Source organism: Anopheles ziemanni, chromosome 2 (genome assembly GCF_943734765.1).
Source record: "Anopheles ziemanni chromosome 2, idAnoZiCoDA_A2_x.2, whole genome shotgun sequence".
NCBI classification, from domain to species: domain Eukaryota; kingdom Metazoa; phylum Arthropoda; class Insecta; order Diptera; family Culicidae; genus Anopheles; species Anopheles ziemanni.
The window spans coordinates 87,955,022-87,968,477 of NC_080705.1; the positions used below are offsets into that span (position 1 = coordinate 87,955,022).

Sequence of the window (13,456 nt, forward strand, 5' to 3'; positions counted from 1 at the left end):
TCCTCCGTCATACGCTACTGGGGCCGTTTTCGTTTCAATTTTCCCTTCTACGGGGGCTCCCCGCACCCCACGTGCATGTGTTTGTGTACCTACATTTTCGTACGTGTGCGTCACTGAAGTTGACATGCTAAAAAGGGGGCCAATCTGTTGCTGGTTTTTACCCATTGCCATCCCTTAACCCACGCGTGCCTTCAACGCTAGCCGGAGTTTTCCATCGACATTTCAATCTACTGCTACTGTTATGCCTTACTATCGGCGTGTACAGTTTTCCATCGCTTCCCGTTTCCTGGCATTCACAGTTACTAATTTAGTAGCTGTTGCTAGGGGTTAGTTTTTACAAAGTAATTTTCCCTGGTTTTTAAGGTCAACAATTTCATTTATTATTTTTCTTTCCGTTAAGTGAACGAGTAAAATTAAACATACACTTTCTTTTGCTTAAGGAATAATATTCCTAATACTTACTGTAACTTGTTTTTAAATGAAACTAAAATTTCTCATTTTTTTCTCAGTCCTTTTTTTAAAACTTATGCAAGAGTGTATTCAGTTTGCTCCTTTTGCAGCTTTATTCGGTAACATAACGTTTGAAACACACTACTCAATCCAAGTGCTCAACATGGCCCCACTCTAAAATGCATCCTGTGTTTTGTGCTGTTTTTATCCTTGTCCTTTTCGTTTACCATGTTATATGTGGTCTCCAGCGTCCCGATAATACTGTTTTTATTTATCTCGACACCCTTGTAATCCCTTCTTCCAACAGGTTTTTTATCCAATTGCATCAACTACTGCTTCTATCACTACTACTACTACTACTTTTACTAATGCTACTATTTCTACCACTGCTATTGCTAAAATAAAGCACCCAGCCCGCAAAGATCGGAATAAAATCGTTCCGGCTAAAGCGACTACATGTTGGGACTTTGCAGCAAAAGGCGCCTTATCTCTAAACCCAACGACCAACTATTGCCAAACACATTTCGTAAAATGGTTTTATTTTTCCTTGCTGTAAGCATGCTTTGTGCCCACCTCATGTACACTGTAAGTCTATCGAACGTTTGGTCTGCTAGTGCTTTAAACGATAAACTTTGCCTGAACAGTTGCAATCTTTTTTGTATGATGAATCGAATGCTCTTACGCCATTTGTTGTCTATTGATTTTTCTTTATGCTATGGCAGCTATATTGTTTTCAATGAGTACATTAAGTGATTTATCATTCAAGGTTTTATTGAAACCGCAAAGAAAGCAGTGAAAATTAACAGGTAAAAAGTTGTTTATACTTTAATTTATTTTGAAACTAACAATCATTTCTATATGTTCTATCAGAAAACATATTTTTGGAGATATATCTTCGCACAACGAAAAACAGTGACGACGTACAGGTCACATTTATGAGCCAGGTGTTGTCTCAAAGTGCCAAAAGGGTGTAGCCACCTGAGAAGAAACCCTTCACCATGCTGAAACGATCAAGTTTCGACAGTGGATGTTCGCTTTTGGTCTGAAAATGATGAATATTTGATGATTACTGACGCTTGCGTTGGATGAGTTCCAACACTTGTTAATCCTTTTCAACCCTTTTCTAGTCTCACAAGGGCCAAACAGCGTACTTTAAACAGTAAAATGTTCCACAGCTTGTGACATCAATTCCACGACCCTCGTTCCACTTGTCCCCGACCGGCTGCTGCTGTTGTTGCTGCAACCCCGGCACCGTTGCCGATGCTGGCGAGGTTAGGCCGTCTCCCAGTCCCACGTGGGTTGCGTCCAGATGTAGCCGGTGTTCGTCATGGAGCAGTAGGCGTTGTAGTACCGTCCCGGTGACCTGAAGCGACATAAATTAAAACCATCCGAGCCGCATTCCGGGTGGGGGGTAGCAGGGAAAGGAGGAGTGAAAAATGAGCACCACATAACACCATCATGCACTGCAGTGCGTTTAAAGTTGGCAAAGTCTGGCACTTCTTTGATGTACTCGTTTATGATGTTTCATGGTGAGCTTTTTAATCGTTTTTTTATTTGTATTATGAGCAGACTGCAACGTTCCAACCAACCTACCTGCAGTACGACCACTGAGGACACCGGCATCGGAACAGCTGTTGGAATTCCTCCTTGCATACCTCGTTCCACCAGCAGGTACGCTGCAAACGAGAGAGAGAGAAAGAGAACGGTTTGGAAGTGATCGGAGCCAAAGGATTCGTCTTTGGCATAGGAAAACATCCCCCCCCCCCCGCCCCCCGGGGGGGAAGGAAAGGGGAGCGAACATCTTCGGATGAAAAAGCGGATGCCACCGGTGGGCAATAAATTTTCCGGATAGTTAAGCTCGCCGGGTCGAAAGTTTTGCCCGAAGTTGCGCCAACGGGGCGAAATACTGGCACAAGTGTCGGCAAACTTTGCCGCGGAAACGATTCCCCCGCCCTCCCGTTAAAGTTAGAGTAAGCGGAAAATGGGCTGCTGCGATGATGGTGGGTAAACAGTTGGCCTAACCGGAGCGTCGACCGAATTCGTGTCAGGTTAATTAAGTCAAATAAAAGATTCATTCAGTTGCCGCACGGTTGTTCACACGGTTTGCGCACACGGGAAAATCGGGGAAATGAGCAGCTGGGCAGGGTGGGAGGGGGAGGGGACGTTACGAAACGTGACACCGTGGTTGGCCACGCGTGCGTTGTGGTCTGCGTCCGGAAAGGATGACAAGCCTGGAACGTCTCAAGGAAAGTTCAACCGAACGCTGTCATAACTTTGAGAAAAATTCCTACATTCTCCCCCCAGACTTGGTTGTTCACTTTCGATGAAAGGCAGATGGTATTTGATGTGAAAGAAGATACAGTTAAGGAGATAAAAATAGGTTTGTTGAAATAAGTGGGGAAAATATATTTAGACAAAATAAACTTGCTTACCTGAGGAGACAAATATTCTGCTTTGAAATTCAACAAGAGCATAAAATGTATTAGCAAGTAAACTGTCATGTACTTTAACCTAAATTTGCTTATTTGAGTGAAAGAATATGTGCTTTTCATTAGTTACTAAGATATGATATGAACTATGAGTTAAAATCTTAAAATGATAAAATTCGGTTGCACCAACAATAAAACCCGAAAAATTGCATTGCTACGTAGAAGCAGCTAATTTCAACGATTGAAGAACAAATAATAAATAATTTTGACAAATTGAAAAACATACTGCAGCTTTCATTTATGATACATCATTAAGTGATTATTTTTTGTGATCGGTCATTAAGTGATTTTTTTTTTGTAATCGGTTCAAGCGAAGCTAACAAGTAAAGCGCCAGAAGGAGGTATGATCGAAAAACTTACTGTCGATTAACCTCAATTAACATGGAGAGACGAAATAAAAACTTATAAAAGTAGTCTAACCGGATATGCTAGAACCATCAAACTCCCGAACTTCTTCAAGAACTCTCACTGCAACGAACACTGCACCATTTGAAGTACCCAGAACGCGATCAAAAACACACAAAAAATGAAAGTTGGCCAAAGTTTTACATCGTTGCACTCGAGGTGCGCATAAAAACTGTAGTCACTTGAACAAACTTACAACAACGCTTGGCTGGGATATTTGTCGGTGTCCGCTTCAGTCGGCTGTTTGTTTTCCACCCGTTTCCACCGTATCTCCCAACGCCAGTGGCTCTTTTCGGTAACTTCTTTCATAATCAAATTCCGTTCCTATCTCATCCCGTGAAGCCTGTGAGGTGTGTTTGCGACTACGATCGCAATCAAACTAATTTATCATCGTAATTAATGGTCCATGCCCCGAGGAAAGGAGATTCCTGAGGTGGCAACGATTTGTGTGTGACCTCTAGGAGTTAGGCGTGAAGTGCTCGAGGACTTCCTTCAGACATTACTTTTCCCATATTTTTACCCTCCCTTGTGGATGTGTAAATAATTTGATGGATTGAGACAAAATTTTCCTCTTAACATCCATTAATCTCCGCAGTTTTTGTACAGATTTTACACCGACCACCCACAGGCGGATAAAGTTGGTGCCCGGGCGCTTTTTGGGAGCGGTTGCAGAAATTTTATTTATTTTATTTCATTCTCGCTTCCAGCGCAAAAGACGTTAGACGGGTATGGTCAGCGTTAGTCAGCTTTCACCGTGGTTGAGCCGTGGAGCCAAATTGGAAACCCAATATCGCGGCCAACAGGGTCGGCGGACCCGGAAAAACCGGGGCGGGTGGGTTTTCATTACACTCGGGAGCCGAGATTCCGCCAGCGGCCGTTGCTGCGATCAACGAGATTATTATCATTACTATTATTATTATTATTATTATTATTATCGTCCTCTAAGTCGGCCCATCTTCTGCCCTCGATAGAAAACCACTCGAGCACGGCCAAGCGTGACGAAGGATACAGGCGAATAATTGGGTATTTTATGGCTCTTCGTCAGCGCAGAGTCGATCCTTATCTCGTGCCGTTCCGTCTACGGGCCACGCTACAAGTGTTTGCCACCGATTTGTTGAGTGTTGTAAGCAACGAAAATGTAAGCGATCGTGGAGAGCAGTTTGCGTAAGAAAAAAACACCACCCTGGGAACGAATGCTTCATTTTCTCTGGAACCAACATCAAATATCATCAACTGGAAGCTTTAATCGAGTGGAATCGGAACGCAGTTTTATATAGCATTAAATTTTATAAAGCCAGAGAGAGTTTCACACAGTGTTCATGGAGCAAATATGTAGTGACAATCTTCCCAACGGTAGAGTATACATTTTCAAGTTCTTGACGTCGTTACAATTTTTCCCAACACGAACCGGAAGTTCTAGCGAGCTTTTCCTTCGATCGCAGGTGTTTGATAACCCTCGCAGAAAACCTGCGCCAACCAAATCATCGCTTCCGTGATGCCTGCCAGCCGGAAACGGAGCGAACGAAAAATCGCGTTGCGACCCCGCAAAACCCATTAGAGACTCAATTAATGAAAGGAAAATTTGGTTTTTCCTTCCCATCCGTCCCCCCGCTGCTGGGCTGGAATTTCAATCGCTTTCGTAGGCTACCTTTTCCCGCCGCATCCGCATATCTCTGAGCAAGCTCGGGCAGAGGAAAAGCATCCCCCTTCCGAAAAACTGGATGAAAGCGAAAGGGATCCAGTGAAACGACCGGAACGTGCCCGGAAAAGGCGCACCCGGTAGAAAACGAGAAGGAGAAGAAAAACAAATGGGAAAGATCAGGAAGCGAAATGAAATTATTTCACGTTCACATTTGCTTGGGTGCCTGGGACGCACGGAAAAGGGTGGAAAGGCAATACAACCGCATAGGGGGGAAGCTGTCGAAGAAGGGTGGAGAGTGGAAGGAATGTCGGTGGGATGGGGGATTTTGTGGCGAAATTTAATAACCTTCAAAATCACGAAAAGGCAATTTCAAGTTCGGATTAAAAAACTTTCCCTAAACAGTTCCAAAATGAAGATTTGTTTGCCAAGTGCGTTATGATTTGTGAGGTTTAATGGAAATTGATGGAAAACTATTAAATTTCATAAATTTGTTTGATATCGGTAGATTGGATGGAAACTATACAAAATTTTCAGTGACCCATTAGCAAGTCTAAACTAAGTTTACCAGCAAAACAACTCTAGCCGAATGTTTTTCTTGGGGGCTTATCTAATAAATAAAAATAAACATGACATTTGCTTTTAAGAGATGGTTTTTAAGTCAAAAAGATACTGCTTGAAATAACAAAAAACATGCCTTAAGCAAACTACTCCCGATTCTTTCATTCGCTAGACAGAAAAGATGAAAGCGAAGGTACTGAGCAAGCATCAAACAAGTTTGGTTTGGTGGCAGGAAAGCGAGGTATCGTTTACCTCGAGGATATCTAACCGTCGACCAAATCGGAAACACCATAGGGTTGCCGTATGTAACAAAAAAAAAATAGGAAGAAGATGCTTGGATGTTCACCGGATCGGTTTCGGTGAATTGCTTTCAATCTGCCTGTTGTGTACGGCTTGCTTTTCCGGAGGAGTTGCTGCGCTGTGTGTTTGGAAACATTCCATCCAACCGTCGCCTCTTGAATATCTCAGCTGGAAGGAAATTCTAGCAGGCTATAAAGGTGGTTAGGGCCCGAATGGCGCCGTACAGAACTGTTGCACAGTGTCCCAGCCCCAGTGCTTTGCCAGCGGAAAAGGACGACGAGGACACACGAGCATAAGCACCATGGCCCGGTAGGATTACGTTAATGCTCGAACGGCACCGAAGCGGAATGGCAGAATATTAACTCGAGCACTCGGGGGAGAAAAAAAAAGATCGGAAAAACAGCGTAATAAAACTATGCTCACCTCGGTCAGGTATCCTCGGACGCTCTGGTCGGAGTAGCTGCGCTTCACGATTCGGCCCGACGCCGGCCGAAGGATGGATATTGCGCCAAACACCGCAAAGGCAACCCACACCTGGTCACAAATAGAAAGGAGAGTATCAAACAGTGGAACGAGAAAAGTGTGCACGGGTAAGAAATTTATTGTGCAATCTCCACACGCATGAGCGCGAAAAACTGAAGGCGATAGAAAGGAACTGGAGCGCATGAGGGAAATGCAAAGGGGTCCCGTGTCAGGTAAAAGTAATGAAAGGTAATAGGAGCGACGCGATCCAGGACCTGACAGCGATAAAGGGCGATGAAAAAGGTAAAATAAAGAAAATTCCGCACGAGGTAAGAAATTCTGGCAAGCAAATAAGAAAATGCTCCACTAAAACGCAAACAGGAATGAAAGGATCGCCGGTGAAAATGGGTTCACTTGATTCAGGACGAGGCCTGGTGGAGCTGGGCAGAGGGGGTTTGATTAAGGGTGTATTTTCTTTTCTTGTTTTTGATAAATGAAAACAGTACTTGAACAGGCCGATCGGCATCCTTAAAAGCACGTGAACAAAGATAAAAAGGGACAAGAAAGTGATGGACAGAGAGAACGCGTCGTTGTTGAAAAGCAGGAGGAAGAAAAGCTATACAAACTAAAGAAAAGCACGCGAGATGGAGGAAGGAAAACCTGCAACAATGACAGCATTCACGTCCACGTTTCTGTCATGTTTATGGACCCCTTGCTTCCAGGTTTGGGAGCATCGAGTTGGAAAAGCCTGCCATTGGAAAAGGGCAAAAGAAAAGCTTAGTGCAGGCTTCGAAAAGGGTTGAAGTTTTTTCTTTCCCGTTCATTCGTTCCCCAGTAGACTTCGCCGAAAAGCATAACAATGATATCCGGGGTGCTCGAGTATGGATACAGTGAGTTTGGAATTTCACTCCCATCTCTTTTATGTTTTTGTAGTTAGAAACCCAAACATTTGTTTTGTATTTTGTATTCTTTTATATTTCGCTTCCGTATACTTAGGCCTGTGTTTAGTTGAACTAATTTAAATTGTTTATGACTTGTAAGCTACTATTGAAAAACATAAACTTTCAATTTAAAAGAGCTTCAATTGACTTATTCGTCCTATGTTCTTTTACCATACACAAACCTATTTGATCTTCACATCAGTTACTAAAACTGTGGTAGAAAAATCGGCACACACTGTAGAAGACCCGCTTCGGCATCGATAAAATGGACACCCGCTTGTGGCTGGCTGCTGATCGATAGCGGCGTACTTGAGTATACACTCCGCTGCATCCGGCATTATTTTCCCCCTCCGCTGCGTCCTCTGCTCGCCTTTTCCAGACATTATGAAATAAACCTTCGCACCGTTCCGGGGAAGCGGAAGGGAAAAAAGGGTTCGCACATCCCAAGCTTCGTTGGGCTTTCGGTTTCCTCATCTGCTTCGGTGCCGACGACATTAAGTGCGTCATAATTCTATGGCGAGGAATTTAAAATGGCTGCCTCAAGATGTCTTTCAAAGGATCTCTCGACTTGAGGACCGGTTTTATGGGTGGGAAGCTTTCCGAAAGTTCAAAGGAAAATGGTTAAAAATAAAGAAAAAGCATACTAACGTGGAAGTACATTTTTCCCGACAGTGGATGGTGACAATTAAAAAAAGTGAAAGGATTATCGAAAGCAAAAAAGCAATTGATTAATTATGTTTCTTACAATACAAGGAGCAACCTTACCTTGTTAATTTTAGTCCGCCGATTTGCTATCGATCTACTTGATGTCATTTTGCTGGTTTTTGTCGTTTCCTTCAGCGGTCGGTTCACTGAATCCCGTCTCATCTGTAGTTGCACCGTGCTTTCTAGTTCCCCTCTCACCGAAGTTCCACCCTAATAACAGTATTTCGCTTCGTCAACAACAAATTGCCGCCAAAATGCCGCCCGGCCGCACACGAGTGAGTCTCTGACGCAGCGCTACAATTGTTACCCAATTGTGTCCGCCAATTGGCGACGCCAATTGCTTGTCAACTCCGAACCGGCCTGGGATCGTTTGGGTCGTTCTCGGAAGAAATGGACGAGGCAGTCACAATGAAATTTCTAACAGTGTCTTTAGGAAAATAGTATAATACCTCGAGAATTCCCCGCCAAACCAAGAGATGAACCGAGGCGAATCAATCCAATCCAATCACTGTCAACCGTTGGCACAAATTTGCAACCGCTGCTTGGTTGTTTTTCACTTCATTTTTTTCCCCCGTTCCTCCTCACAACACTCTCACTAATCCAAACGCCATTGACAGCGCTAGACGCGTAAATAAAAAGGGGACGTAGATTGAACCGATGGCGAGGGATGAAAACAAACAAACAGAACCGCGACGCAGCTTTCCAACTTGTTGATAACGATGACAGCGGCAAACGCGTAGCAGAACCCGAGAATGATCCTAGTGATAAATTGATATGTGTCGGCCCGTTTTTCTTTTTTGTATTGTGGTTTCCTTTTCGCAGACTTATCGTTCGCCGAATACTATTGCAGCGCCATTCACTCTTGTTCTACTTTTTCTTTCAATTGGCTACACTGTGTTTGTGCTTGTGCGTAGATTCGTTTATACGTTCATTCACATTTATCAACAGTATCAATTAACAACTTCACTTCGTTGCAAGATAATTATCACAAAACAAAAAAGGGATTTGTTGCTCTCAACAACTAAACACTTCACTTCATCGTCATCCCTTTTTTTAATCGATGAAAACTCGATGAAATTCCCGCACGCAATCCCGCACGGATGTCGCAGACTGGCAGATGGTGAAGGGACTGCGTTGGGGCACGTCGTCGGGGACAAGAATGGCGGCGTTAATCTGGTGTAAATAGATAAACGTCAAAACACCGTGCCGTACGGTGGAAGGAAGATCGTCAACTGAACCGAGACGACTGCCGTCGGTTGAATGCCGCCGGTCGCCTTTTGCCGGAACGCAAAATGTTCTCCAGTCGTGATGGTGGATGGCCCCGGGCGAATGAGATAGCAAGCTGCATTGAAACCGGCGAGGCTGAGCGAGTGCACTAATGTTCCGAGGCAGAATGTTGTTTCGATTGTTTACTGCTTTTTCTTTTGTCTTTTTGCTAACACAGGCCCCTGGTTGGTTCGAAATCGAAAGCTCAGGAGCAGCTGTGTGCTTTCCATGTCTTGGAAAGCTTTCGGCGAAGATACACGATGGAGACGCCTGGTGGCGCATAGAAAATATACCGTCGAAAGTGTTTGTAAAAGCATTCGTCGCAATTTAGTGATGTTGAATTATTTCTACAAGCTCTCTTTTAAGGTGAAATTGGTTGAATCACCCAAAATCATTTCATCATACATTCGAATCTTAACGTCTTTCTTAGATTTAACGATGCCAATAAAATCTGCAAATGCCACTTTACTTTGTATAAAATAGCTTCCCCTCACCATGAAAAACAGAGATCAAGAAGTATCGAATCGAGATAATTGTTATCTTTTTCTATTTCGTAGCTGCAGAGTTACTGGGCGTCTCCATAAAAAAAGAATTGACAGTTTTACTAGTCGTTCACTTTCCCATTTACTATTGTTTCCTATAATTTCAACGTATTATTTTTAGTTTCCCTGCGGCAATTTCAAGGGACCGAGTTGCATCGCTTTAATTTAGTTTAATCCGTAACCTGGGTAACTACTACAAGACGATTCACAATCACTCTGTTAAAGCACTTCCTGACAAATGATAAAATTAATACTTAAAAGCTTAAATTGCAGACAAAATTAATGTATCTATCGATAAAAATTTGCCCAACCAAGCATTTAGAAAAATATACTGTGACCCGGATAATTAGTTTTTGTAACGCTCACTATTGGTTTTATCATTAATGCATATCCCACCTTTACCTTTTCACCTTTTTTCTAAGTCCTTCATACAAAAAAGAGTTCAGTCTGCATCAGTTTTTGAGTAGTTTAAAAGTATATCCTTTGCCACTCTCCACAAAAGTTAATAATATAATGAAACACAACCATACAGGGTCCCTTTATTAGATAAATCACACAGTAAATGTGAAACAACTATAAACATAGTTTTATCCAATGATTTTGCTGCAAGGTGCCCAAATTTGTCTCTCTTGTATTTTTTTATTTTCAATTGTTTATAACACTAGGAAAATGTCAGCTTAATTGCTGCTTATAGCTAAAGTTTGTTCAAATCATTCTAATCATGTTTTAAAATATTTTGTTTGCTTTTAATTTAACGTTTGATTTTATCATAGAAACATAGTTTTCAAAAAACTATTTTTTATTTTTTTTTAAATATTCCCAGATCATAACTCAACACTCAAACAATTTTATCAACGTACACAAAAACTGAACCTTAGGTCGGGCGGAAGATGATCTAATTTGCCACCCAATCGATTGGGTGAACCGCCACCATTTAATCCCTCGTTGCGTTTCGCCAACAAAATCAACATTCATTTTTCGTCTACATTTCGGTCGGTCGAGAGCAACCTTCCCAATTTGCTTTTATCTTTATACTGGTTTCTTGTCTATCGCCTCTCTCTCCACTTCGCCAGGTCAAACGAAATGATCCCCTGGACAAGCTTGATGAATAGTCAAGCAACCCAAGTGCGCTTGGTTGATTTCAAAATTCAGGCAAACATACGCCAATCAAATAGTTAAATGCATCACGGTTGACTGTTGGCTTTGTTTACGCGACAAAACATATGCTCTGCGTCGGGAATACTAATGCGCCGGATCGATGCGGCGATGACCCGCAGTGGTGTGGATCGGTGAACAAGCAAAAGGCTGAATGATAAAAACGCCCTTGGGTGGGATAGTCACACCGTTTGTTATGGGCTGCAGCACTAACGTGCATTTGTCGGCTTTTCGTTTGGTGGTATTTCATGGCACGAATTATTGTCCATTAGAAACTCGTAAAAGTTTTAGGTTGGCACATTGCCTGTAACAATTTCATTCAAGCCCAAGCTCGCGCAAAAGTAGATCACATGTCTATGGAGTTGACATGCATTACCGCGTCTCCCACGAACACGCCCCGCCCACGCCATTCACCCCCATTTGCCCTAGATTTCACGCCATTACGTCACACTTCGGCCTTCCCGAAGGCTCTAGGGGGAGTAGTCTTCGACCACCCGCGAGAGACAAGCAGAGAGCAAGCTACGAGTGAGCCCTATTTCGTGGCGCACGAATATTGCACTTTCGTATGCTCCCGTTGCATTGCATCGGTGGTCAACGACCTCGTTCGTGGATCTTTCTCGGAAGCTTTCATTAACATTAACTTTAATTAAGGGATAATAAACCTATATTCTTGTAATAAAAGCCACCGGAGCATCCTACGGAAAAGGCAAACCTTCCTTCTGCTGCTCCCGGTTGGCGTAAGTCGGGTTTCCTTTTTTTACCCTTCAATGAAGAAGCGCTCAAGCCAACCTTGTCACAACGGTGGAACCGGAACAGAACACATCAACGTGAAAAAAAAGGAATGATATTTTAAATTAAAGGATTCCGAAAATAATACCACCCGATGGCGTGGATGGTGTTTTCCAGTGAAGCCCAGGAGCGAAAGAAAAACCGAAGAAAAATGTTCCGAAAGCGTTCTTTCTTCTTCAGTACTCTGTTACGCCGTCTATTTTTAGCTACACGCCCAGCGTCTTTCGCCTTGCTATCGTGTTTCAATTATTCTGTGGATTTTATCTATTTTCCTAATGTGGGAACATGTTTTTATTTCGTCTCGCTTTGGCGAAACGAAAGAAGTGGTTCAATTAAATGATGTAAAATTCTGCCGAATTCACCACGGAGTTGTTTGCTAGCTAGGTAGCTTTCCTTGCTAGTTGGTATCGGTTTCTTTCGACGTTGAACTTTCGTTTTGTTTCAATGCAGGCGTACCGTGACATTTACAATTGGAAACGAAAACAGCAGCAATTAATGATTGTGACTAATTTATTCTATAGATAAACATTCATTGCAAGGTACTGTAGTAGGAGCTGGATGGATCACGATTCGGGAGCATCTCGATCGCTCGAGAAAGTGAACACTTTTTATGGATTTACCGAAGCCGGTAGGCCATACTCGGGGAAAGGAGCGGGCTGGGGTACGCCGAAGGTTTCCTGGTTGGAGGCAGCTTGTGCTGGGGTGGCAGCGCCCCGTCCTGAGGCGGTATTTTGTGGGTTCGGAGCTGGAGCGGCCCGAGCGGACTCAACGCTGGTGGAGGCAACGCCGGCCAGTGACGTTCCTTCAAAACCGAGCCGGATTCCTTCGGGCGATCCGAATGCGGTCAGAAAAGTGGTCTGTCCAGTGCGGGCAGCTGGTGCCGAGGCATCCCGAGCTTCGATAACTCCCGGGAGTGATGCGGCCGGTGCGGGAGCGGGAGCCGGAGCTACCGGAGCGGGAAATGGAGCGACACGGCTCGCGAGAACCGCTGATGGGGCGAAGGCGGGTGCGATGGCTGCGGGTACGGCGGCCGTCCGCACGACTGGGGCCACCGGTGCGGGGGCGGCTACAGGAAGAGGGGCTGCAAAACGAGGTGCCAGCGGAACAGCCACCGCACTCGGAGCGGCCACCGTCTTGAGGACTGGACCGGCGACAAGTTGTGGCGCGACGTACGCGGTTGGGACGGCACGGACAACGGGGGCGACCACTGGTGGGGCGGCGTAGGCCAACGAAGTTGCCACCGGGACGAACGATGAGGGAGCGTAGCTACGGCCCACGACCTGGCTGTACGCCGAGCGGAGAACACCTTGGGCGGGGAAAACGACCGGAGCGGGGGCTGCAGCAAGGTAGGTGGTAGCAACGGGGGCGGCTACCAAGGGGGCGGCAGCGAATCCAGCTTCCGTACCGGTGCACAGAACACCCGCAACCAGGACTGCAACCTGAAGGAACTGAAGAGAAAACAACAAATGGTTTAAAAACCCCAAAATCTAAACTTTTCCCGTAATGATGGAGATTTTCCTTTACCGTACGACCAAACGAAGCTGCCATGCTGACGGTGGTAATGTTTACTGCTAACCGAAGACGATCACTACGAAACTGATACCTTTCGGTGCGCCCGACTATGACTTTTATAATGCAACTCCCGAAAAAGTCTCGCGAGTAGGGATATGTCCAAATTTTCTTTCGTTTTCTCCTTGTCATGTTGAAAGTGAATTTGGCAATGATTACGAGGAGGGGGGAAAGAAAAAGAGA

General features: G+C 44.3%; 2 protein-coding genes across 2 annotated transcripts; both read right to left on the reverse strand.

Annotated features, from left to right (window-relative positions):
• Positions 1 to 1,682: 1,682 nt before the first annotated feature.
• Positions 1,683 to 8,078, reverse strand: LOC131281765 (uncharacterized). The gene is made up of 4 exons (XM_058311115.1): positions 8,013 to 8,078; positions 6,268 to 6,378; positions 2,044 to 2,126; positions 1,683 to 1,813 (listed from the first exon to the last, which is right to left on the reverse strand). The coding sequence occupies exons 1-4, from the start codon at positions 8,058 to 8,060 to the stop codon at positions 1,723 to 1,725; spliced, it is 333 nt and encodes a 110-aa protein (XP_058167098.1). The 5' UTR covers positions 8,061 to 8,078; the 3' UTR covers positions 1,683 to 1,722.
• A 4,234-nt stretch (positions 8,079 to 12,312) lies between these two features.
• Positions 12,313 to 13,252, reverse strand: LOC131294667 (angiomotin-like). Its single transcript, XM_058322711.1, has 2 exons — positions 13,229 to 13,252; positions 12,313 to 13,152 (listed from the first exon to the last, which is right to left on the reverse strand). Exons 1-2 carry the CDS (start codon positions 13,250 to 13,252, stop codon positions 12,313 to 12,315), a joined length of 864 nt encoding a protein of 287 aa, XP_058178694.1.
• Between the last annotated feature and the right edge of the window lie 204 nt (positions 13,253 to 13,456).